Source organism: Plectropomus leopardus, chromosome 16 (assembly GCF_026936395.1).
Source record: "Plectropomus leopardus strain MGB_pleo_1.0 chromosome 16, ASM2693639v1, whole genome shotgun sequence".
NCBI classification, from domain to species: domain Eukaryota; kingdom Metazoa; phylum Chordata; class Actinopteri; order Perciformes; family Serranidae; genus Plectropomus; species Plectropomus leopardus.
The window spans coordinates 370,001-397,500 of record NC_142191.1 but is presented as its reverse complement, the minus strand read 5'-3'; the positions used below and the strand labels follow the sequence as shown (position 1 = coordinate 397,500).

General features: G+C 47.0%; 1 protein-coding gene across 1 annotated transcript in view; it reads right to left on the bottom strand.

Moving 5' to 3' along the window:
• The window catches only part of LOC121955328 (AT-rich interaction domain 1B), a 38,222-nt gene extending 10,729 nt beyond the window's left edge, over positions 1-27,493 (bottom strand). The window contains 17 exon segments of the mRNA XM_088089786.1: positions 1-59; positions 872-1,016; positions 2,011-2,189; positions 4,536-4,671; positions 5,421-5,640; positions 7,232-7,441; positions 8,375-8,485; positions 8,639-8,748; positions 10,826-10,980; positions 11,914-12,259; positions 12,332-12,484; positions 12,853-12,912; positions 12,986-13,232; positions 14,306-14,419; positions 15,105-15,251; positions 22,103-22,294; positions 26,701-27,493. The exon segment at positions 1-59 is cut by the window's left edge and continues 61 nt beyond it. Of these exon segments, the coding sequence (XP_087945912.1) occupies positions 1-59; positions 872-1,016; positions 2,011-2,189; positions 4,536-4,671; positions 5,421-5,640; positions 7,232-7,441; positions 8,375-8,485; positions 8,639-8,748; positions 10,826-10,980; positions 11,914-12,259; positions 12,332-12,484; positions 12,853-12,912; positions 12,986-13,232; positions 14,306-14,419; positions 15,105-15,251; positions 22,103-22,294; positions 26,701-27,369 (3,253 nt within the window). The 5' untranslated portion in view covers positions 27,370-27,493.
• Between the last annotated feature and the right edge of the window lie 7 nt (positions 27,494-27,500).

Below are 27,500 nucleotides of genomic sequence, written 5' to 3'. Positions count from 1 at the left end.
CGCTGCTCTGACCTCCGGGGGGCGCCATGCCGCCGTCCGGCCCCATCACATGATCCTGCCTGCGGGACGGAGAGACGAGACAACCGGACGTTTCCAACACGTTTTACCGTTTAAGGCTTCTGAGGAGTTCTCAGCATGTTTTTTTAGGATTTTAGGACACAAACATTTATTAGAATTAATTATGGAGCCAAAAACGAATCAGGCCAAACCAGTCAGAAAGTTTTCTGTTGTAGCCCAAATTTCTGATGTAATTTACAAAAATCATCTCTTGTTGTATAGAAAAGTGCACTTTTCACACTTTTTGAACCAGTGTACAGAGATTTTACACATATTGGCCCCTTTTACACCGCCATTAATCTGCCTCGCCACTCTGTTTCAAAAAAAATTAATTAAAGAAAAAAAATTTGAAGGCACCAAAAATGTTAGAAAAAAAGGCGATTTTTTCATGAAAAAACACTTTCCGAAAAAAGAAGAAAGGAAAATGCCAATATTTTTTAAAGAAAAAAAACTGCCAAAAAAAACAGGCCTTAACTGTTTTAAGAAAAAGATTCCCAAACACAAAATGCAATATTTTGAAAAAAAAAAAAAAAAAAAATGTTTTCTTGTAGTGAAAGCTCCCGGAGCTCCTGACCCTCCGAGCAAAGGAGGAGATCAGCCGCCAGATAACGTTACGGTTAGCGACGATGAGTGGTTGTTATTGACATGTGATGTCATTGTTTACAAACAGCTGCTGACACGTATGTTACACGTCACACTACGGGCCTCTTTGGTTTCTGTGGTGCCGGCATGCTGCCTAAAGGTTGACTGTAAGTGTGCTCCAGCGTTCATCAGCTTCTCTCAGTTTCTGTCACACACTCGACCTCGACCTCACCTCCGCTCGTAGCCGGGGCCGTACGGGTACTGGGGCCTGGGGCCCATCCCCGTCAGGGGCCCAGAGGGCGGCCCGCGGGGGTACATGTCCTGCATGGTACCACTGGGCATCTGACCGGGACCAAAGGCCTCGCCGGGCCCCGGACCTGAGGAAGAGCAGGTAAAGACACACAATTAACCCTTTGAAACCTGGAGCGACATCATGTCTCCTTTACTGCATTCAGACGTCTTCACAAGCTGTTTAACCCTTTAAAAACTGGAGCATATTGGGGGTTTTTTTGAGCGGGGGGCATGGGAAAAAGGCAATGACCAACTCGACAAAAAATGTCCCACAAACTGCATAAACATAGTAAAAGGTTACAAGAAAATTATCTAAAAATTAATTTTTAAAAAAGGATAGAATTATCAGAACAAAAATTTTAACAGGAAAATGCCAAGAAAATTGCATTTATCATTATGATTTTATATTTAATATTATGTGACAGGAAAAATAATAATATATAAAATAAATAAAACACACACATAGTTTTTAAAGATAATTGGGATTTTTGTAATCTTTATATTGTATTTTTTTTTATTTTTGCTTATTTTCAGGTCAATTTTTTGTGATTTTTACTGATTTCTTTTTATTTTTGGGCCATGTCTTGGTGAGCTGCCCTCTTCCCATGTTTTTTTTTTCAACGAAATGAAACCAGTTTGTTCAGGTTTTATTTGGTTCGTTTAGTAAAAAAAAATAATGCAAACGGACAAACTGTTTTGAATCATAAAAACAAACTATTTTATTTTTGTAATTTATTGCATCATTTAGTAAATTCTGAATTAAAATCATCTGAAGGGAAGAAAATCTAAAAAAGCTGCTGGAGGATTTTGGGAGATGCTCGGTGGTGATGTAACATGTGTGCAATCAGAGAGAACAGGAGTGCAGGTTTGGGCCTGCGGGGGGCAGCAGAGCTCAGTGAGGTGAACTGGTCAGGAACCAGAGCGCTGCTGGTTCTCTGCTGCAGGTCCTGAACTGGGTCTGACGTGAGCTCTGAGCTCCGCGTGGAGTCTGTTCGGACTCAGCAGGAGCGAAACTAAAGGGTTAACGCTCGCTGCTCGCTCGACAAACAGCAGCAGAGCAGCACGGTTTTCTCTCCTCACCTTTCCTCGGCCCTCCATATGGGTCCTTGTTGGCATCATACTGCATTCTCATCGAGGGGTCCGTCGGGGCCCCGCCCTGCTGGTAGGGGCCCCCGCCGGGTCCGGGCCCCCGCTTGTTGTGGAAGGCCGGATCGCTGCCTTCAGAGAACGGGTCCTGCACGCTCACTCCTCCCATGTTCCTGCGAGGGAAACCACAGAGAGAGTGGCCTCGTTTAACCCTTTGAAACCTGGAGCCGCGTCTCTTTTCTTGTGCTGCTCTCACAAGATTTTAACCCTTTGAACTCTGAGCTCGCTGGTCTGATTTCTTTCAAAAACATGAAAGAAGAACAATGAGCAACGTGGTAAGAAATGCTCCACAATCTTCAAGAAATGATTCGATATTAAAAAAATGAAAAAATTTTTTTTTTTTTAATTTCACAATTACATATTTACGTATGTCATTGTGAATAATTATGTAATAGTTACTGAATTATTATGATTTTTTAAATGAATTTTAAGCACTTTTTTACCAAGTCTTGCTTGACTTGATATTTCCAAAAGTAGGTTAGGAACCAGAGCCTTCAGCTACCATGCTCCTCTCTATGGAACCATCTTCCATTTTCGGTCAGGGAGGCAGACACCGTTTCAACTTTTAAGGGTAGACTTAAGACCTTCCTCTTTGATAAAGCTTATAATCAGGGCTGGCTCAGGCTGCCTGGACCAGCCCATAGTTAGGCTGACATAGGTTTAACCTGCCGGGGGACTTCCTCTGATACGCTGAGCTCCTTTCCTTCTCTCAATGCCGCCATCAGAAATCATGCATGTCTGTTAACTGCATTGCCATGTGCAAGCTTAGCTTAGCTCTGTGATAGCCATGTGGTACTCTCACTGCCTGGGGCTCGCGATTACAGAGCCTGGGTCTGTTGAACTGCACTACGCTAATCCTGTTGCCTCTCGGGAGCGTTCCTGCTCCCTTGTTTCCTAGTTTCCCTGGATCCTGGCCGTAACCTTGACTGTGCCTGACCGTGGTGATAGCTGTGCTGATGCTGTGATCTTGCCTTTGGACACCTCCCTTTCACATATGCATGAGACTGTTATCATCTCTATCAACATCATCATAGAGAGCAATTACTAATTTCACACCTACCATTACTGTAATATGACATGCATCTGTTTCTATTGTTCTGTGCCCCCACCACCCTCTCTCCCCCTCTCTCTCTCTATTTCCTTTTTTGCCATGATTGTATTTCATTTGCTATTTACGACATCTATTGCTCGTCTGTCCGTCCTGGAAGAGGGATCCCTCACTATCCTCTACCGCTCTTCCTGAGGTTTCTTCCTCTTTTTTCCCCGTTACAGGGGTTCTTTTTGGGGAGTTTCTCCTCGGGTGATGTGAGGGTCTGAGGGCAGAGGGATGTCGTACACTGTAAAGCCCTCTGAGGCAAACCTTGTTTTGTGATAATGGGCTCTATAAATAAAACTGACTTGAAACTGACTTGACTTGACTTGTTTTTCTCTTCTGAAAAAAAAAGAACTAATTTTCAGGTAATTTTGTAATTGTGCAACTAATTTCTTGCCAATTTTTGGGTTAAAACATTACGACAACATGTGAAACTGAAAGTTTTCTTTTGAAATAAAAGTTTGGCTCCCTCTAAGGTTTAAAAACTAAAGCTGACTTTGCAGAAGCGTTTGTTTTATGGGTGACGTGCAAATTCAGCTGTACTGAAAAACGTACAAAGTTTAAATTCTGCAGAAAAGGTGTCATTACAGAAAGTCAGAAATAAAGAAACCTGCTGCAGAGAACAACTGCTCATCCAGATAATTACCACGCCTTTACATTTAAATAAATTTAAATTCTCACAGTACAATAAGCAGGTCTCATACACATTTTTAACGATACGATGCTCATTGGTTCTTTTTATTAAAACCATTTATTAAAAAATAATAATGAATCCAAAACAGAGTTAGCACTGAATCTTTAAATATAACTTAGGCACTGTTTGTTATTCATGAGAGGAGCAGAGGTGGTGCAAAAAGGGAGAGGCGTGTCAAATAATATTTTAAGCACTGAGGAGGGATTTATGTTTTATTTTGGCTTAAGGAGGCGAATATATCATAAAAAGTCTGTTTTTTGTGTTTATTTTACTGCCTTTTTTAATCATTAAACACACAGGTTTGTTTAGAAGGCATGGTTTCTTAAAAAAAAAGGTTTGGCCATGTTTTCCGTCAAAACATGAAGAACAGATTTTTCTGTCTTTTAAAATTTTTTTGCCATTTTCTTTTTGGGGGGGGTGGTTCTTTAAAAAGTGGTGATTTATTTTCTCTCTATTTTTTTAACAATATAAAAGATTTTTCTCCCTTTAAAAGACTTGGCGACTTATTTCTTCTATAAATTTTTGGGGCATTTAAAAAAAAATTGAACCCTGAAATGTGAAACTTTGAGCTCCATTTAAAAACAACAAAAGCAAATTCAACAGTTGGACATTCAGTGCAATGTGTTGCCTAGCAACTCGCGACTGGATTTGGGATTTGAGCGCTTCCCCTACCTGTTTCCGGGGTGGGGGCCCATCTGGCTGTGTGGCGTGGAGGCTGGCGTCGGGGGCTTCAGGTCCCCGGGGGCCTCGGTCAGGGAGCTGCTGCTGGACTGAGGGGTGTTGGGGCCCTGCAGGGAGCCCGAGTTGGCTGCAAAGATACAGAACAGACAGAGAACCTGCTGAGAACAGGTATTCAGACCGGCCCTAAAAACAGAACCCAGACCGCTTGTTTTAGTGTCTGAGGGGACACGAGTGTCCTTTAGGACTTTTGGGGTCCACTCTTTGGGGACCAAAAGCTTCCTGCAGACCAGCAGAGATCAAAATTACAAAAAGCAGGAAGCAGTAAACAGAGGAAACATGCAGAGCTGAGAGCACAGGATGTGAAGTTTTAAAAAGACCTTTACATCTAAACAAAGTTTGTTCTTACCTCGCATTCATTTGAACTTTTAAGCTTGTAGCTTAAATTACTCGTTTCACACAAAAATTGAACGTGATTTAAATTCCATTAAAGCCAGTCAGAGGCTGCAGAAATGAGTCAGTGCTTGTTGGTATGTAGCAGAGACTGCTGCCTGCTGTCAGACTCTCTGCATCTGAATTAACTCAAGCTATGAGCTATGACAGCATTACAACCAAAACTGATTTCTGCACCATTAAAACTTCGAACGTTTGCTCGACTTGCACTGGGTCCACTTCAATACTTGTTTTTAACACACGTGGGGACCACATGAATACACACAAACACACTTTAGTACACCTCTATTAATACCAGTGGGTACCATATTATTCCTTGTTTTTAGTACTTGTAGGGACCACCTTCACACACGTCCTGATCAGAGATCAGAGGACTGTTCGTCCCTTGTTTTGGTGAGGGTGGACGTGAGACAGGGGAGTCCTGACCTGGGGACGGAGGCTGGATCTTGGCCTGGAGGGACAGAAGTTTCTTAGCGTCTCCGGCGGGCCCCGGGCCCTCAGGTGGAGGCTCCTCCCCTCGCTCCACCTTACACTCGTAGGCGAACAGGTACTGGATGTACTGCTTCTTCAGAGAGCTCGCCGAGCTGCTCGACGTCCCCACGCTCAGCAGGGACGACAACTCCCTCCACTTCTTATTCTTATTCACCTGAGGAGGAGCACAGAGGAGCAGAGAGGAGGAGCAGAGAGGACAGGGAGAGGAGAGAGAGAGGAGGAACAGAGAGGAGGAGCAGAGAGGAGAGAGAGAGGAGGAACAGAGAGGAGGAGCAGAGAGGAGAGAGAGAGGAGGAGCAGACAGGAGAGAGAGAGAGAGAGAGAGGAGGAGCAGAGAGGAGAGAGAGAGAGAGAGGAGGAACAGAGAGGAGAGAGAGAGAGGAGGAGCAGAGAGGAGGAGCAGACAGGAGAGAGAGAGAGAGAGGAGGAGCAGAGAGGAGAGAGAGAGGAGGAGCAGACAGGAGAGAGAGAGAGAGAGAGGAGGAGCAGAGAGGAGAGAGAGAGAGAGAGAGGAGGAGCAGAGAGGAGGAGCAGAGAGGAGAGAGAGAGGAGGAGCAGACAGGAGAGAGAGAGAGGAGGAGCAGAGAGGAGGAGCAGAGAGGAGAGAGAGAGGAGGAGCAGACAGGAGAGAGAGAGGAGGAGCAGAGAGGAGGAGCAGAGAGGAGAGAGAGAGGAGGAGCAGACAGGAGAGAGAGAGGAGGAGCAGAGAGGAGGAGCAGAGAGGAGAGAGAGAGGAGGAGGAGAGAGGAGAGAGAGAGGAGGAGCAGAGAGGAGGAGCAGAGAGGAGAGAGAGAGAGGAGAGAGAGAGAGAGGAGGAGCAGACAGGAGAGAGAGAGAGGAGGAGCAGAGAGGAGGAACAGAGAGGAGAGAGAGAGGAGGAGCAGAGAGGAGGAGCAGACAGTAGAGAGAGAGAGGAGGAGCAGAGAGGAGGAGTAGACAGGAGAGAGAGAGGAGGAGCAGACAGGAGAGAGAGAGAGGGAGGAGGAGCAGAGAGGAGGAGCAGACAGTAGAGAGAGAGAGGAGGAGCAGACAGGAGAGAGAGAGGAGGAGCAGAGAGGAGAGAGAGAGGAGGAGCAGACAGGAGAGAGAGAGGAGGAGCAGAGAGGAGGAGCAGAGAGGAGAGAGAGAGGAGGAGCAGACAGGAGAGAGAGAGGAGGAGCAGAGAGGAGGAGCAGAGAGGAGAGGGGAGAGAGAGAGGAGGAGCAGACAGGAGAGAGAGAGAGAGAGGAGGAGCAGAGAGGAGGAGCAGACAGGAGAGAGAGAGGAGGAGCAGACAGGAGAGAGAGAGAGGAGGAGCAGAGAGGAGGAGCAGACAGTAGAGAGAGAGAGGAGGAGCAGAGAGGAGGAGCAGACAGTAGAGAGAGAGAGAGGAGGAGCAGAGAGGAGGAGTAGAGAGGAGAGAGAGAGGGGGGGGAGAGAGGAGAGAGAGAGGGAGGAGGAGCAGAGAGGAGGAGCAGACAGTAGAGAGAGAGAGGAGGAGCAGACAGGAGAGAGAGAGAGGAGGAGCAGAGAGGAGGAGTAGACAGGAGAGAGAGAGGAGGAGCAGACAGGAGAGAGAGAGAGAGAGAGGAGGAGCAGAGAGGAGAGAGAGAGAGAGAGAGGAGGAGCAGAGAGGAGGAGAACAAAGTGAGTAAAAAGTGTCTTTAACAAAACACAATTTTTTTAAAAGACTAAACCAGGTAAGAACAACCAGGTGGACTCTGGGACTGGGGGACTGGGGGACTGGGGGACTGGGGAGGTCTCACCATGGCGAGGCCTCCGATCTCTCGGACAGCCAGGTACAGCCTGCAGAGGTCCAGAGGTTTCTTCCCGACAGCGGGGAGGTTGGGGACGGGCGTCCCCCTCTCGTCCATGAAGGACAGGTAGCGGTCCACCCACAGCCTCCTCTCAGGCTCCGAGCCCATCTCATACAGACGCGTGATCTTCTCACCGGTCATCGTGGCCACGCTCGGCTTCTGGAGTCACGGAGACGCAGGGACACAGGGACACAGGGACACGGAGTAACAGAGAAAAAAAACACGGGGACACAGAGACACGGAGACACAGAGACACGGAGACACGGAGACATGGAGACACAGGGACAAGAAGACACAGGGATACAGGGACACGGGGACACAGAGACACGGAGACACAGAGACACGGAGATACGGAGACACAGGGACAAGAAGACACAGGGATACAGGGACACAGGGACACGGAGACACAGGGACACGAAGACCCGGAGACACAGAGACACAGAGACACAGGGACACAGGGACACAGGGACACAGAGACACAGGGACACTGTGAATTGTTTTTGTCCTTTTAGTGTCCATAAGGTGCCAGAGTTCATAAAACAGCATCAGAATGGAGCCCCCACACCCCCGACAGAGGACACAGCTAAGACACTAATGTCCTAAAATCCTAGAAACGTCCTAAAATCATAGAAATGTCCTAAAATCCTAGAGACATGTATGTGTCTGCTGTGACTGGCCCCTGGCCTCCTGTCATTTTGTGAAGTGGCCCCCAAACCCAGCCAGCTGAGGGTCCCTGCTGTAAAATCACATTAACATGTAAAAAGTCACAAAAGTCAGATTTTTACCATCAGATGCAAACACAGTGCTGCTCTGTCCAACGAAAACTCCAAAAAGTCACATTTCTATAAAATGTGTCCAGATAGAGGAAACATGAGTGTGACTTAAATATTACGTCGAGTTTTTTACATTTCTTTATTATCAGAGCGGTGAGTGTTCAGGAGAGTAAAACAAAAAAGACTGCAGGACGCAAGCTACACGGTGACGGCAGTGAAAAGTCAAAATCATCAGAAAAAGGCCCCACGGAGCCCTACAAACACACACACACACACAAACAAACAAACAAACAAACACACAGAAGTTTGTGGGACTTACGGGGCTGGTGGACGTCTTGGACCAGGCAGGGCTGCTGATGCTGTCGCTGTCCTCTCCATGAAACGACGACAGACTCGCTGAGCTGGGGGACATGGGGGAGGGGGTGAGGGGCTGGGACGGACACACGGACACACACACACACACACACACACAGAGCAGAGGCATGTGTTGACGTTGGTTGGTTTTCGTTCAGACGGCAGAAAAAGCTCAGCTCTGACATTAGCGGTGGTGGACAATTTTGGTCTGCAGAGCCGCAGGATGTACCTTGGGTTTGGGCGGTTCGGCGGCAGGACACACGACGTCTTTGCTGAGCTCCGGCCGCTGCTTGGTGTCTGGATGAGGACTCATCCCGTCTGCCGGCATCATCACAGCACCTGAAAGATAAAGCATGACGTCATTACAGACAGCCTCCGAACTGCCGTCACAGAGGCGTCCTGATGCTCGGAGGGTGTACCTGATGGCGTACCTGAGGGCGTACCTAAGGGCGTACCTGAGGGCATACCTAAACCTGAGGGCGTACCTAAACCTGAGGGCGTACCTGAACCTGAGAGCGTACCTGAGGTCATAACTGAGGGTGTACCTGAGGGCGTACCTGAACCTGAGGGCAACCTGAGGGCGTAACTGAGGGTGTACCTGAACCTGAGGGCGTACCTGAACCTGAGGGCGTACCTGAGGGCGTACCTGAACCTGAGGGCATACCTGAGGGTGTACCTGAGGGCATACCTGAACCTGAGGGCGTACCTTAACCTGAGGGCGTACCTGAACCTGAGGGCGTACCTGAGGGCATACCTGAACCTGAGGGCGTACCTGAACCTGAGGGCGTACCTGAGGGCATACCTGAACCTGAGGGCGTAGCTGAGGGCGTACCTGAACCTGAGGGCGTACCTGAACCTGAGGGCGTACCTGAACCTGAGGGCGTACCTGAGGGCATATCTGAACCTGAGGGCGTACCTGAGGGCATACCTGAACCTGAGGGCGTACCTGAACCTGAGGGCGTACCTGAGGGCATACCTGAACCTGAGGGCGTACCTGAACCTGAGGGCGTACCTGAGGGCATACCTGAACCTGAGGGCGTACCTGAGGGCGTACCTGAACCTGAGGGCGTACCTGAACCTGAGGGCGTACCTGAGGGCGTACCTGAACCTGAGGGCGTACCTGAGGGCGTACCTGAACCTGAGGGCGTACCTGAACCTGAGGGCATACCTGATGGCGTACCTGAGGGCGTACCTGTACCTGAGGGCGTACCTGAACTTGAGGGCGTACCTTAACCTGAGGGCGTACCTGAACCTGAGGGCGTACCTGAACCTGAGGGCGTACCTGAGGGCGTACCTGAACCTGAGGGCGTACCTGAGGGCGTACCTGAACCTGAAGGCGTACCTGAGGGCGTACCTGAACCTGAGGGCGTACCTGAACCTGAGGGCATACCTGAGGGTGTACCTGAGGGCGTACCTGAGGGCGTACCTGAACCTGAGGGCATACCTGAGGGTGTACCTGAGGGCGTACCTGAACCTGAGGGCATACCTGAGGGTGTACCTGAGGGCGTACCTGAGGGCGTACCTGAACCTGAGGGCGTACCTGAACCTGAGGGCGTACCTGAACCTGAGGGCATACCTGAGGGTGTACCTGAGGGCGTACCTGAGGGCGTACCTGAACCTGAGGGCGTACCTGAAACTGAGGGCGTACCTGAACCTGAGGGCGTACCTGAGGGCATACCTGAACCTGAGAGCGTACCTGAGGGCATACCTGAACCTGAGGGCGTACCTGAACCTGAGGGCGTACCTGAACCTGAGGGCGTACCTGAGGGCATACCTGAACCTGAGGGCGTACCTGAACCTGAGGGCGTACCTGAGGGCATACCTGAACCTGAGGGCGTACCTGAGGGCGTACCTGAACCTGAGGGCGTACCTGAACCTGAGGGCATACCTGATGGCGTACCTGAGGGCGTACCTGTACCTGAGGGCGTACCTGAACTTGAGGGCGTACCTTAACCTGAGGGCGTACCTGAACCTGAGGGCGTACCTGAGGGAATACCTGAACCTGAGGGCGTACCTGAACCTGAGGGCGTACCTGAACCTGAAGGCGTACCTGAACCTGAGGGCGTACCTGAACCTGAGGGCATACCTGAGGGTGTACCTGAGGGCGTACCTGAGGGCGTACCTGAACCTGAGGGCGTACCTGAACCTGAGGGCGTACCTGAACCTGAGGGCATACCTGAGGGTGTACCTGAGGGCGTACCTGAGGGCGTACCTGAACCTGAGGGCGTACCTGAAACTGAGGGCGTACCTGAACCTGAGGGCGTACCTGAGGGCATACCTGAACCTGAGAGCGTACCTGAGGGCATACCTGAACCTGAGGGCGTACCTGAACCTGAGGGCGTACCTGAACCTGAGGGCGTACCTGAACCTGAGGGCATACCTGATGGCGTACCTGTGGGCATACCTAATGCTGTACCTGAGGGCGGGGCGCTGTACGGGGGCCCCTGAGGTGTCATCCTCCCAGGGTTGGAGATTGCTTGCTGGCTGTAGGGGCCTCCAGGAACTCCAGGACCTCCAGGACCTCCAGGACCAATCCCTCCCATCGGTGCCATGCCCAGGTAGCTGCCCTGCCTGAACACCACAGAAGAAGAGGAGGTTATTTATTAATATTAGGAGATGTGAAGAGGAAGAGGAGGAGGAGCAGGGCAAGAAGGAGGAGGAGGAGAGAGAGGAGGAGAAAGAAGAGGAGGAGGAGGAGGAGCCCCACAGAGTGCAATTTGGTCCGTCAGCATGAACTCGTTAATGAAGGTCTGTAATTAACATGTTTTTTTTTTACTGGCTTTAAATCAACGGCAGCTTTTCCATCTGTGGCTGTACCGCGCTGAGTTTAAACCCTTTGAAACCTCAGCTAAAAGGTTAGACTTTCAAAAACATGGGAGGACAGTGACAAGCAACAAAAAAAGTCATTAAAAAGTATTAAAAAAATATTACCTGAGAGTCAGCAAAAAAGGAAGAAATTACTTGGAAAAAAGTACTTAAAAAATAATAGTCGTGTAAAATATTTTTTAAAAATAACTGAATATAATTATATCATTTTGTAGACATTTTTCCATGGGTTTTCAAAAAACATTTCTTCTAAATCTATAAATTTCTTGCATTTGCATACCTGAAAACAATATTTAAAATTAAGTTACAAGGGGAAAAAAGGTGAGGTTTCTAAAAACAACTCGGCCCGTCTGGGCTTCAGGACACTCGGATTACTTTGGACGAACAGTCTGGAGACATTTTGAGGTTTTATTGTATATTTTTTAACATCTGAATCCTGGTCAGCTTTCGCTTCGGTTGTTTGGGAGACGAGTACCCAATCTTTTCCCCGTGAAGCTGCTGCAGCGTTTGTTTTTTGGGTCAACTGTCCCTTTAAGGTGGGTTTCATGTTGAAAACTTTTGTGTTGAGCTGCTGGTTTTTACAGGTTAACTGTCATTGTGTCTCCATGGAAACAGGAAACAGTTTGGACGTGTGACCTTCCTGCTGTTTTCACAGTTTTTGGTTCAACACTCACTCACCTGGCCTGGGCGGCGGCAGATGATGATGAGGAGTTGGCACTCGGCCCGGCGTTGGGGCCGACCTCAGGCGGTTTGCGGCTGGCATTGGGCCCCGGGGGCCCCATGCCCTGCCCAGCAGGCTGCGGCATTCCGGGTGAGGTGGGGGCCATGGCGCTTCCTCCGGCAGGGAAAGGCCTGCCCCCGGTGCCAGGCCCGGGGCCGCGACCTGCTGGCGTTGACGGGCCCTGACCATGCATGGGACTGCTGGCATTCAACCCCAGGCTGTTGGCCAGGCCGGGCCCCGGGCCGGGGCCGCTGTAATTGGCACTGACGGCCCCGCCGTAGTGTGGGGGCCGTGGGTAGTTACCTGGAGAGGACAAATCGTCTCAGAGTCTAAAATTTAACCCAAATGTTTGACCTGTCGGGGTCTGAGTCTCACCTGGAGGGCCGTACTGGCCGTACGAGGCCCCTTGCTGGTAGGAGCCGTGGTGCAGGGGTCCGCCCGGGGCCCGGTGAGGGGACATAGGCGGCGCTGACTGCTGAGGGCCAAACTGAGGCCCCGGAGTGCTACGCTGCATGGAGGGAGGGAAACCTGTAGAGACAAAATCACAGCAATCAGACACAGGACTTTTCCAGGGCTTTTCCAGGGCTCTTCCAGGACACTGAGTCATATTTTAAATAATACACATTCTCTGAAAGAACCATCAATACCTGCATAATATTGCAGGTTTTTAAAGGATTGTTTTTTGGTTTTTCCTTTAAAATTGAATTAGTAATTGGGTGATTTTTGTTTTACCATTTTTTCTTTAAAAATGAACAGTGACTTTAAAAAAAAAGCCCACAGACGTGCCTTTTCTTGTGTTATTTTATAGGTCTGTGAAGCAGAATTCCAGGACTTTTCCAGGTTTTTCATGACTGTGTGAACTCTGAAATGAGTTGTGAGTGAGCACTGAGCCGTACCTCTGTCCTGAGGACCGACGTCTGATCCAGGACCAGGGGCCTGAGGGGCCAGCTGAGGGCCTGAGAGGGACACAGAGAGTTAACACTGCGCTGTGTGTGGTGAAGAGACAAGAAAGTGACCTCACGGTCCTACCTGGTCCGCTGGGTGCTGGTGACATCGGTCCGGCTCGTGATTGGCCGCTGGAGCCAGCGGGGGACGGCGACGGGGAAGGCGAGGGCCCGGTGCGAGCTGGCGGGGGGAGTCGGGGGGAGACGTGGGGGGAGAAAGGAGAGCGGGCTGGGGTCCCCTGGTCGCCCTGAGCGCTGCCGGAGCCCGAGGCCCCCGAACTCACCGCCGCCTCGGTGCCAGTGGGCAGGTCATCGATGGAGCCGGACAAATCCTGGAGACACAACAGACACGGAAATCAGTTATTTTATTATCAACCAATTCAGTAAATTTCAAGTAAACTGCAGAGACGTCTCTGTGGAGAGACAGACGACTGTGAGGACACAGACAAAAACATCAGATTTCAAAAATCTGTTTGTGTGGAGACAAAACCAGAGAGACAAGAGCCACCACACCCTCATCACCACCCCCAAAACATTATCTTTTTGTCTTTTTAAATCAAAACTAAACGCAGATCTCGACATTATGAACTTCTTCAGGCGTCTGCGAGGCCTTCGGCTGCAGCAGCTTTCTGATGATTTTTTTTAATTCTCTCCCTGCAACAGAGCCATCTCCTCTCCGCACGTTGCCATGGCAACTGCATCAGCACCACTGACTTCAAAAGGAGGCTCCGAGGAGGACAAGGAAGAGTGGGAAGATGAACGGAGAGGTAAGTAAAGAGAGGAAAGACGAGAAGGAGGGAGAGGTAGAGAGAGAAGAGGATGAAGGAGCAGAGAGAGGCAGCGAACGGTGTGCAGACAGAGGGAGGAGAAAGACAAAGGAGGAGCAGAGAGAAAGTGGAGCGCTCACAGCTGATTTCAGTGCAACCGCTTTACAACATTTTTTTCTATCAGAGCGAAACGTCTACAGCCGAACGTGAGGGACAGACAGAGGGACAGATGAAGGAGGGGAGGTGTTCCTCAGAGCTCCAGACTGGGGCCCCTTGTTATTTATGATCTACATGAACAATGCAGTTTATTAAAGACTCATTATCAAACGTTTTACACAAAACTGTTTCCAAATGTCACAATGTCAAACATTTTACTATTTGTAACTGTCTCAGGGATATTTTCATTGATGTGTTCATTTTGTTTGTTTTAGGTATAAATTCATTAGCATTTAACCTTTGAAACCTGAGCAAAGTGATTTTATTTCTTTCAAAAACATGGGAAGATGACAACGATAAACTTAACATGAAATGAAATCGTTGGATTTTAAAATTTGTCTGCTACTATTTACCGCAATTTACCGTGGGACCTCTGGTAACAAAACCAGCATAGCTGTAAAGTGACGGCTGTAGATACGTACCGGCAGGCTGGACGGCCTCTCCTGTTGGCTCAGGCTCATCTCCTCATGGTTTGGTTTCCCAGGAGTCATAGCGGCAGACTGGCCCCGCCCCCCGTACGCCTCCTGAGGCACCTCCTGCAGCGGGACGGACGAAACAGACGAGACTCAAAGTTAATCCACACAAACACTCAGAGAATCTTTAAACTCTCACTGGAACCAACAACACTCATCCGCTTTAACCATTTGAAACCTGAGTCCAACCTGAGCACATTGGTTTGGTTTAAGGCAACGAGCAACTCAACACACGTCTCAAAAAATAGCAAGAAATTAGTAAAAAAAAGTTTAGTGTTTCAGGGGCATTTCTGAACGCAGCATATTCAACACGGTTTTCATCCTGCAGGTTCTGAGCAGGTCGGTGTGTTTAGTGTGCAGAGTCATTATGGTCTGTAAATCTACTGTGACTATACACAACAATGTGCTGACCTTTTTTTTAACCCCTCAGGGCCAGCTTCAATATCACACAAACTCTGCACACAAAACGAGCTTTTCAGAATCAAGATTTAAAAAATATTATACATTAATATGACTTTGGACTTACATTGAGTTTTTTTTTTAACCAACACAAGTCCTAATCATAAATATCAAATACTCATTAATTTTCATAATTTTAAAAGAACCTTTTAAACACCAGGTTTTTGTCTTGATGCCACAATGTTTTTAGATGATTACACTCAAATACACAATCTGGACTACATTTAGGACATAACTTTCCTGTCCATCATGGGGCTTTTATTGTGACACGTTTTCGTGTTGGGCGTACCTGTTGAGGCAGTGGGCGTGGCTGCATGTACGGCGGCTGGCTCGGGGCGGCGGGCTGCTGCTGCGGAGGGCTGAAGTACGCCGGCTGACCCGGCTGACAGAACCCGCCCACGTTCTGCTGCTGCTGCTGAGCATACTGAGAACCCATCTGAGGAGAACACACAACAGCAGAACGTTAAAGGGTTGCTCATTCACTGAAAACACCAAAAACCTTTCAAGAACTCAAAGAAAACAAAAATACATTTTCAAACATTTCAGATTCAAATATAATTTCAGGCAGCTGGAACACATGAAAAGACACAACACAGAAAGGAAGTGAAAAAACATCTAATGATTGTAAACAAGATGTCCCACATGGACCCACATTAGAGCTATTTTACACCGACAGCTTCAGAAAATACATCTGCCGTTATGTCACATCACTTGGAAGATCGGAGGGGCGGGAAAAAAGTGTCCCCCTCACTGTCCCCTCTCACTGTCCCCCTCACTGCTGACATGTTGACAGAGTGAATAAATAGTGTTTCAGTCTGACAGCTCAGGTGTGACGTCTGATGGTGATGACGATGGTGATGATGGTGATGATGATGATTATGACGGTGATGGTGATGACGGTGATGGTGAGGATGATGATGGTGATGATGAGGATGATGATGGTGATGATGATAACAGTGATGATGATGATGGTGATGGCAGTGATGATGATGACAGTGATGATGATGATGATGATGATGATGGTGATGGTGATGGCAGTGATGATGATGACAGTGATGATGATGATGGTGATGACAGTGATGATGATGATAGTGATGATGATGATGGTGATGATGATGACAGTGATGATGATGATGGTGATGGTGATGGCAGTGATGATGATGACAGTGATGATGATGATGGTGATTATGGTGATGTGATGGCAGTGATGATGATGACAGTGATGATGACAGTGGTGATGACGGTGGTGATGAGGATGATGATGAGGATGATGAGGTTGATGATGGTGATGATGATGATGATGATGATGATGATGATGATGACAGTGATGATGGTGATGATGGCAGTGATGATGATGACAGTGATGATGACAGTGATGACGATGATGACGATGATGATGTATCACACCCGAACAAACCTGATGAAGTACACAACAGTCTGCTCCAACGTTTGTGTCAAATTTTAAGAAATTCCCTCAAGTGGTTCTTGAGATTTTATATTCATAAGAATGACGGATGGACAGATGGACAGATGGATGGACAGATGGACAGATGGAAAACCTGACAAGATAAATCTTCCGTCCTTGACTGTCATTCAGCACCGAACCATAAAGACTGTCATGTTACATTAAGGTTATTCACAGAACAATTAACAGAACAATTTCACACAACAAAATAACATGATCTTTCCCCAATATTCAAGAACTCTGCGAATTCCATGACTTTTCCAGGTTTTCCATGACTTTGGGAAGCCTGTATACAGTATATGCTAGTGACAAAACGTCGGTGTGTTTAAGACAAATTATTTAATAGTTTGGAATGAAAACAAACCTGATCGACTGTCATTATGAGGCTCCGCCCATCACCTGACTCACCTGACTCACCTGACACACACACACACACACACACACACACACACACACACACACACACACACACACAGAAGATTGACCTTCAGGCTTTTACCTAAACTTCCACTGAGGGAGGAGGACGGCTTCGGGAGGGAATACTGGAGTATGACCACTTCAACCAGCTGCTGACTGGACACACTGAAGGAGATATTTAACCCTCTGTGGTTCGGTGCTGCCTCTCGGTAACGTTACACACACAGTGAGTCACTGTCTGGACTTGTTTGTGATCTGACCAGCACACACTCGTGCTGCGCTGCTGTGTGTAGCTTTTTGTTCTCTGTTTTGTGTGCGATGTGCTTTTTTGTGTTGTTTTATGTGAGTGTGAGTATTGGACACTGCACAAAAAATAATAATGTAAAAAAAAATAAATGATGCTGCTAATCATTGAAATATCCTGAGCTGGGATCATCAAAAAAATCTTTGAAGCATGGAGGATATTGATAATAATTCATTTCTCTGGCAGGTAAATGGTTACCATTCTGAAAATTGATGAATATTTGATGTGTTACGATTAGGACTGATGCTGGTTAAAAAAATAAACTCAATAAAAGTAGAAAATTACATAATGTATAATATTTTTTAAAGCTTGATTTTGAAAAGTGTATTTTGTGTGCAGAGCGACATATGTGAGCGTGTGATATTAAAGTGGGCCTAAAGAGTTAAAGAGCAGACGTCAGCGGGTTGTTTGTGCGGTAAGAGTGACGGCAGGAAGTGTCTGAGCCTGCTGGGTTTTCTGCTTCCCTCAGAGAAGAGATGGCATCCAGATCAGAGGAGGATCTCCGCTGTGGCTCTGTCAGGAGGTCTGCAGAGATCCCGCTCTGTCATGTGGCCACCGCTCCCGTACAGAGCGTCTGCAGAGCGGCCGGACACAGACTCAGGAGGGTCCGCTCTGGAAGAGGAGATCCTCAGGAGAAGATCCAGCTTTAAAGTCGCAGGTACAGGATGTGAGTGAGGGTCTAGCTCAGAGTCCTCTCTGCAGTCCAGACCAGCAGCAGCTGGTGTGTGTCGTCTGCACAGATTCAGAGAAACACGCCGACCACACGCTCAGTCCCGCCGATGTCGCTGCTCCACAGCACAGGAGGAAACTCCAGGAGACGGAGGAGTTAAAGGTGTTTGAACGAGTCAAAGAGTTTTCTGATCAAACAGCAGCACATGTTCGTGTCCCGGCCCGGCGCACAGAGACGCAGATTAAGGAGCAGCTTAAGAAGCTTCGCCGGTCTCTGGAGGAGGAAGAGGAGGCCAGGATGGCTGCACTGAGGGAGGAAGAGGAGCAGAAGAGTCAGAGGATGAAGGAGGAGCTGGAGGCTCTGAGCAGAGAGATAGCAGCTCTTTCAGACACAATCAGAGACACAGAGGAAGAGCTGAGAGCCGAAGACGTCTCCTTCCTGCAGAGATACCAGGCTGCGGTGGACAGAGTCCAGCGGCGCCCCTTGCTGGAGGATCCACAGCTGCTCTCAGGAGCTCTGATAGACGAGGCCAAACACCTGGGCAACCTCACCTTCAACATCTGGAACAAGATGAAGGACACGGTCTCCTACAGTCCTGTGATCCTGGACCCAAACACTGCGGATCCAGACCTGGTCCTGTCTGCAGATCTGAGCAGCGTGAGACAAGGACAGAGACAGCAGCTTTCTGACAATCCAGAGCGCTTCGAGAACCTCTACTACTACTCCGTCATTGGCTCGCAGGGCTTTAAGTCGGGGACCCCCAGCTGGGTCATGGAGTTGGGGGACAGCGAGGAGTGGAGGCGGGGCGTGGCTCCAGAGGAAAGCAGAAATCATGTACGGCTCGTGGCGGCTGCGTCTGCTGGACGGAAAATACTCTGCGGCCACCCCTTCACACACCGACATTGACCTCCGCGTGCAGACACGCGTGACCTTCTCTGACCCCGATACTGGCCTTTTCTGAGAGACCAACGATACTCCTAATCAGGTTTTTTAAATTTATTTATTTTAATTTCTTTTGGTATTTTCGCCCATTTTAATGTAAAAAAAAAAAAAAGGGGGACTGAGATGCAGGTCACCTGTGCACGTCTCTGTGCTCCGCAGAAACAAACTGAACCCCAACATTAACATCCACACCAGCTTTAAAAAGGTGCACGGCTGAGATTTAAAACCGACTGTGACACTTCCACAGCTCCTCCTCAGACCGTCGTCCCGCTGAAAGCACTTCCTCTCCTCAGGAAGGAAACGCAATAAGAGGCAACGCCGGTGCAATCTGCGAGCCGAGCGGCGCAGAGCGGCCCAGGACTAACTGCCTTGCTCAAGAGCAGCTCCCTGCACGCGCTCCGACAAGGCGGCAACCAATGTTTAACAGCGAGTGATGATGTAAGCAGCTGTCAGCCGTCACGTCTGCACAGCGACTCACATCAGAAGAGAGAGGCTGCAGACTGCCAGCTGCTGCCAGCTGCTGCCAGCTCACCAAAATACCTCAATCATCATCAAAACAGGAGGCACAGTGATGATCCTCTGAGAGATTACACACTGTGAGACTAAAAACATAACCTACACACCGAAAGACTAAAAACATAACCTACACACTGAAAGACTAAAAACATTTTCTACAAAATAACCTACACACTGAAAGACTAAAAACATTTTCTACAAAATAACCTACACACTGAAAGACTAAAAACATTTTCTACAAAATAACCTACACACTGAAAGACTAAAAACATTTTCTACAAAATAACCTACACACTGAAAGACTAAAAACATTTTCTACAAAATAACCTACACACTGAAAGACTAAAAACATAACCTACACACTGAAAGACTAAAAACATAACCTACACACTGAAAGATTAAAAGATCAAAGTTTTTTATTTGATCAGTGCTGCTTAGTTTCATCGATTGATCGGATATAAAATTTAAAGACAATTTTAGGCCAATTTAGGGATTTTAGGACATTTTTGGGTTTTAGGAGGTTTTTTTTAATTTAAGGACATTTGTAGGACTTTATGAGGTTTCTAGGATTTTACATAATTTCTAGGATTTAACGGCATGTCTAGTATTTTATGACGTTTCTAGGATTTCAGGACATTTCTGGTATTTTAGGACATTGGTGTCTTATCTGTGTCCTCTCTTGGGGGTGTGGGGGATCCTCCTCTGGCTCTTTTTTGGATCAACAAGCTCTATTTTGATGCCGTTTTGTGCTCTCTGACACCTTATGGAGACTAAAAGGACAAAAACTATTCACAGTGTCACTCACTTTTTTTTTTTTACTGTGAATCAGAAAATGTTTGAGGGGCCACCAGGGGCCCTATCCGGGGACAGATTTGGCCCACAGGCCAAAAGTTGAACATCATTGTGTTAGAGACTCATAATTAAAAATCTGTGATAAGATGAAAAGAAAACTCAACCTGGAGGTACAGAGAAATGCTAAAATGTAAATTTCGGTTGGATTTTTCGGGTGGGATAAGTAACGGGGCTCACACAGAGAAGCAGGGACTCTGTCAGACTTCCTTCAGAGCGAGCAGTCACACAGTCGACTGACAGCAGAATAAATCTCAGCAGCGCAGACGGGAAGCCGTCGGGTCGACATCCAATTTCATCTGAAACCAAGGAGTTAATAAAAGACGCGTTCCGGGGCCGCTGGGGGCCACCTGGGGCCTCCCTCACGTCAAAGTCATTACATTTCCTCTGTGTGAGTCTCCGCGAACACAGATGACAACACTGACACAAGCCCCCTCAAGCTGAACCCAAAAACTGTCTGTCAACCTGTAATGATGTAATAAGGTCTCTGGTTGTCGGCAGCGGCGGCGGTTCTGCGGAGGAATCTGAGCGTGGCCTCGGGGGGCGAGCAGGAAAACTGTGATCAGAGTAATCTACGAGCTGAGAGACGACGTCTGACAAAACCACCTGAAATCTGAACCCAATGCTCCCCTCCAGCTCTCACGCCGTCTTTAACTTTGACTGCAGAGACCGAAGAAACCGGGAGGTCAGTCACAGCCCAGCACAATGCCCCAAAAACCACCTCATGCCACATGAAAAACTGTTTTTAAATTGACATGTCTGCATTAGACGTATTTTATAATCACTATTTCAATTTGTACAGTTTGAGCGTTAATGGTTTGTTATTTAATGAATTTCATTTGAGATAGAAAAACATTTTTAAAATGTACTCTTTTTTAGTACTTTTTATTTTTATTTTTATCATTGACATGTTTTCATTAGACATATTTCATATTCACAGTTTCAGGTTGCACAATTTAAGGGTTAATGGAGACCCGCCTGCTGACTGAAGTTACTCTCGTGTTCAGATTTTCGGATGTTTCCCAAGTGATTCCAGCTCCACCTGAAGAAAATGTTGTTTCATGTTGTTGTTCATGATGCATCAGTCACCAGTCGACCTAAACCAGCAGTCTGGGCTCTAAAAATAACCCGGGCCCAGTCTGCACCAGGAACAGCCTGACCTGACCCAGCCCGGCCTGGATCAGCTCAGCTCTGAAGCAACCTTGTGGTCAGACAGCATCAACAGCTCTGTTGTCCTCTAAATGTCCACGGTGACGAGGCGGTGACGCTGAGGATGAATCAGCAGGACGACTCAACCCACCAAGAACCACCTCCACAGAAACCAACTGCTCTTCAGGTAGAGAGACCGAAGCTCCGAACACACCGAAGCTCCGAACACACAGAGACTCCGAACACACAGAGACTCCGAACACACCGAGACTCCGAACACACCGAAGCTCCGAACACACCGAGACTCCGAACACACAGAGACTCCGAACACACCGAGACTCCGAACACACCGAAGCTCCGAACACACCGAAGCTCCGAACACACAGAGACTCCGAACACAATTTTATTTACTGCCAATTTTTAAAGAAAGAAATGTCTGCTAAAGGTGCAGGCCAAGTTCTATATTTTCTTAGTGATTTTTTTTTTTTAGTTTGGAGAAAAAAAAATCATTGAATTTGTTGGCATTTTTTTCCTTTTTTTTTTTTTTAGGTTTCTGGCCAGTTGTTTTTTTTGGGGGGGGGGGGGTGTCTAAAAATGTTTTCTCTTTGTGTGTGTGACTTGCCTTCCACACCTGCAGGCCATGTCATCTTAAAAAAATTTGATGATTTTCTTGGGGGGTAAAAATTTTTTGGTGTTTATTTTTTAATTGGTGATTTTCTTTTCATGAAATTCTCTACATGCCTATATACGCTGACCTGCTGCCCTGCTGCCCTGTGATTGGCTGATTGGATAATTGCATTAATGAGCAGTTGAACAGGTGTAATTAGGTGTACCTAATTAAGCAGCCGGTGAGTGGATGTGGATTCGGGGCTGTTACTGAAACATTCGGGGCTGAAGCCTCGGACATCAAGACAGAATGACGCACTGCTCATGAGACAGACTGAGAGACACGTGGACAGTCAGAGCGTCCCCTACCTGCTGCTGAGGGTACTGCATCCCTCCCATCGCCATCTGCCCCCTGCCGGGAAGCCCCATGGGGTATCTGTGGGGGGAGGGGGAGCCGTAGGTCTGTGCAGAGTACGGCACCCCCTGCTGCTGGGAGTACGGGTTGTTGTTCATGCCGTAGAGCTGCGAGCGCTTCATCGCCATCGGGTCCATCGGCGGCACCTGGAGGACAGACGAAATGGGACAATGAGTCATGTGGCTCCCTGACTGCAGCTTTACAGGTTTGATTACAGGCGCTTTAACAAGTCACTTTGGTCTTGTGCAGTTACACGTCTCATGCAGTCTGCAGATGCTGATTCACCCCAAAATCCAAAATACTTCCAAAGTTTTTCCCAAGCTGCAGCTGCACCTGCAACACCCAGTATTCATTATAACCACACGTTTTAAATTCTTTTGATATGGTTTATTTTAAACACGTAAAAGCAAAAATAGAGAAACAATTGTACAAACAAGCAGACAGACCAAAAAGTAACATTTACAGACAGTGAGAAACATAAAGCAAAAGAAATGACTTAGTTTACAAATCAGAAAAGGATTAAGAAGAAATTTATTTCATCACAGCTCTTCTCCATTAATCATTTCATTAACCAGCTTCCTTATTAATCTAAACCTATACTCTAATTAACTAAACATACATGCATACATTCATGCACCCAAAATATAATATCCACAATTTTTCAATATTACTTACAGAAAAAAAGGAGGAAGATAAATGAGCAAAAACTAAATATAAAGTAACCAAATAAATAAACAGTAACCGCTGTAAACAGCTGCCGATTGTTTACATGCTGATTCATCTGATGTTACCAAGAAATGTATTTTCTCCCTCAGTCTCAGGCCCATCTGTCTGTACCTGCACTTCATATTCATGTTACAGTTATCGAATAATAAAAAATGTTTAAAATTGCTTTAGTTAACTTTTTATAACCGTATTTCATTCGATGTTATTAAAACTTAATTACATGACAGTAGCTACTTTAACTTTAGAGCAACTGCATTTCATTTAATAATATTGTGTTACAGTAGTTCACATTAGTTCAGATGAACTAATATAGTTGCTTATATATATATATATATATATATATATACACATATATATATTGTATCACCATATAGCCTTAAAAAAATATGGATAGTATTTTACAGCCACATCTCCCAGCCCTACGTTTAAGTATTCGCAATTTTGTAAAACTCAGAGATGATACAAATGTGAGTTAATAATAATATTATTATATTTTATTATATCATATTTAGCAGGTGGAGGACAGTGAACGCATCACAGACCGAAAACTGAGACTGACCTGTCGGTCAGAGCAGATTCACACACTCACACACTCTCTCTCTCTCTCTCTCACACACACACACACACACACACACACACACACACAGTGGGTGACACACTGACACAATAGTGGGCGTGCGCTGTGACTCAGAACAGATGTTTCGCTGCTGCTCAGACGGATAAAAATAGAAACCGTTGGTGGATTTTACAAACAAAAACAAAAAGCTGATCCACATGTTTAACGTCTCCTTTGGTTTCCGTCAGTCAGCTGACGGAGAGGAAATAAAAACAGAGATCGACACGTGCAGCAGCTCTGCCGTTCGGGAAATCAACTGATCAATAATCAGCTGATTGATCACCGGGAGGACGGCAGACGATCTGACGGTTTGATTCTCACAAAGATCGACGATGAGCGTCGACGTGTTGAAGCGGTGAATCTGTGAACTTTTGCACTTTTTCTGGACAATATTCTGCACAAAAGAACCGCCTCTAAAAACTGCACCGTTTTTCATTTTTATTCAGACGTTTTAAATGTTATCAGGGTTGCAGCAATTTACCAGTTTTAATGTAAAACATGACAGGATGGAGGAGAGATTATCATATCGTGTTTTCTAGTCATAATTATGGTGACAAAACATTTGTGCAACCAACACTAACCTTTCTGATTTATTAATTTGACCAATAATAATAATAATTATTATTATAATGTTATACTATGAATACTATGAACCCACAATATTTTCTAAACGACTATTGTACGGTGAAAATCTCAAATCATTTCAACCTTAGTTTTTCATATTTTCCATGTACATCTCTTCTCCATGTCTCCTAATTTTATTTTTTATGTTATTTTGTGTACAATAGCTTATCTTTGATATTGAAAAAAGTGCAGTTGATGGAAAATCTTGCCTTTGTTTTAATTATTTTTTTTAAAAAAAGGGGGGAGGTCAAGTCTTGATTATAGTGACAAAACATTTGTTCAGCCAAAACTAACCCTTCAATTTCAGACCAATAATAATAATAATAATAATAATAATATAAAATAATAAACATTTTTTAAAGAAATAAGAATTAGATGAAGAATAACACTGATAGTTATAATAATAATATTAATCATTATAATAATAATGTAATACCATACAAAATATCATGCTTGTGCAACCTTTTTTTCTATGTAAATTTCTTCAATTTTTTTATCTATGTCTCCTGATTTTTTCAATTCTTGATCTTATTTCTCTTCATCACAAAGCTCCAGTGATTCAGGGCGCTATATTGTCAGAAAGTGAGTACAAGTTATCCAGCGTGTTTTCTTTCGTGTCTAATCAGCTAAAAATCAGAATGGTTGTGTTTTTATGACCTTAAATGGAATCTTAAATTATATGTACATAGAAAGCAGGTTCACGTCTACAGGATGTAGATTTTAAGGGTCTTTCGTCAGTGTTTTCCCGGTTTGATCAGCTGCTGTGTTTGTTTTGGAGAGGAGGCGAACTCAGTGCAGAATTCAGTTTCCAGTCAAAACCTCCTCAACAGCCACCACTGAAGGAATTCTGACCAGGAGACGTTTCAGCTGGTTCAAATCTGCAGTCCTCACTGCCTGACACCACTAAATCCCCCAAAATCTGACACGCTGGAGCTTTAAAGTACATTACTTGACTAATTGTACTCAGTTACTTTCCACCACTAATAAAACGTAACTGGAAACTACTGACGATCAATTCAACACATTCAAACTATATAAATATAATCATGAGAACACCTACTTTATTTACTCATCTAACGCCTCAATTATTATTATAAAAAACAAAACATCATTGTACCATAACTCAGCCCCACAATATCATCAAAGTATTGAAGTAATTGATCATAAATATCACAATACTTGATTTTATCCATTTATCCCATCCCTAGGAGGAAGTAGTATCAAAAGTACTGCAGTTAAAGCACAAAAGGACAGAAATGATTTAAAGTAAAAATACTAATTAAAGAGAAATCCTAGAAATGCCCAAATATTCTATTAGTCTCTCAAATCACAGAAATGTCCAAAATCCAAAAAAGGTCCTACAATCCTAAAAATGTGCTATAATCTTAAGAATGTCCTAAAATCATGAAAATGTCCTAAAATCCTGGAAACAACCTAAAATTCCAGAAAGACCCTTAAATCCTAAAAATGTCCTAAAATCCTAGAGCGGCGTATGAAGCTGCTGTGACTGGCCCCTGGCCCCTGGCCCCCTGTCATCTGTAACAGCGGCCCATGAAGCCAGCTGAGTGTCCCTGCTGTGGGAGGTGCTGTCATGGTGTGGCTGGTCAGGTGAACTTTATTTTAATTTCAGGTGTTTTATAGACAATTGTCCCTGTCTGACACGCAGGAGCAGTGACCGGGGACAGGAGCCGCGCACCGGGCTGCGGCCTCCGGCGGGCCCGGGCGGCTGCAGCGGTGTGCCCGGTGCAGGGCTCCAGTGTTGTGCCGGCGGTGGTGGGCACGTGGCTAATCTGCATGTGTGAAGGTCAGGGCTCCTGAGCGGAGATGGGGCCATAATAACAGCGGGCTGCCTGCCAGCTCAGGCCGGAGCACAGGCTGCCCGGAGCGGCACACTCACCGCTGACACACCGGGAGGACATGCCGGTGTGTCGACACCACAAAGCGGGACAAATGACACTAAACATCCCGGAGACTTAAAATCATCTCAGAGATAATTAGTGAAGCAATTAGATCCTGTCAGGGCTAACGGGGCTGTCAGAAAAACACCAGCAGCTGACGGACATCTCATGCCACCAAATCTCTGCTCTGAAACTGCAAATCGTAAATAAAATCAGATGAATATAATATTTTTCCGTGATTTGAGAACAGGGGCTGCCTCCGTGCACACAGACGGTCTGTTCGGGCCTGTTCGGCTCGGTTACCTGCAGCTCTGCTGTTAGCATAGCGAGCTAAACACGGAGTCACCTTGGACACGGAATCGAAACACTGACTTTTACCGACAACTGTCAGCCCGCGCTGTTGTTATTTACCGCTGTGTGTTAAATTAATTAACTGTGGATAAAGGTGTGCTTATTTAAAAGTCAAAATGCTCAAAAGTGTCGAGCTGTGTAAATGATCTGCAGTGGAAATAAAAAAAACAAAGCTAACTCACCCAGCTAGCCGCTGTGCTAACCTGTTAGCATTAGCCGCGGTGCTAAGTTAGCACCGCGGCTAATGCTAGCAGGTTAGCTGTGATATCGCTCCTCCGTCAGGTGAGTGTGTTACCTGTCAGCAGCAAAACAGCGCAGTTTAATGAAAAACATTCACCTGAGATCTGCCGCCGCCCTGCCCGTTGCTCCCGGGGCTCATGGCCGGGTGGTTTCTTTGTTGTCCTCCCCAGCCGTGAGCAGCCGCCGAGCCGTACTGGGAGTCTTTAGTCGGCCCCAGGCTCGGCTGTTGTTGTGCGGCAGAAGGATTATTATAATCGGGGTATCCGCTTCCATAGCCCCGCATCATGGGGCTCGGAGACGTCAATAACTGGTTTAAAGTCGGTGTGGCTCCGGAGGGGTGCTGCTGCTGCTGGCCCTGTCCGGGGAACCGCTGGAAGCCCCCGCCGCCGCCTCCAGCCGGGGAGCTGGTGGCAATCATAGCCGCTTTGGCGGAGCTGCCGGCGGCCGAGCCCATCAGGTTATTCCCCTGCCGAGAGGGGCTCATCATGCCCCCGTACCCACCACTCCCATAGCCGGGCCGGTAGTTTGGGTAGTGGTTGTAGGGGCTGTTGTTGTTGTAGCCTTCGTGGGAGTTCTGGACCTGATCCATGGTGCTGAGTACCGAGAGCGCCGCCGCCGTTACCCCAGTCCCTGGGCTTTGTTGTCCGCCATGTTGATCAAAGCGCGGCCCTCCTCTTCCATAATAACGATCCGACCCGCTGCCTCCTGCAGGAGGACGGCTGCTGCTGCTGCTGCTGTCGGCGGCTGATCCGAGGCTGGCATCCATCCGCTCCTCCTCCTCTTCCTCCGCCTCCCCCTCCTCCTCCTCCTCCTCGCTCCTGTTCAGCTGCTGACGGCGCTCCGCTGCTCGGCTGCTCCCCGCCGGGAGGACGTTTCTTTCCCCTCCATGATGCTCCC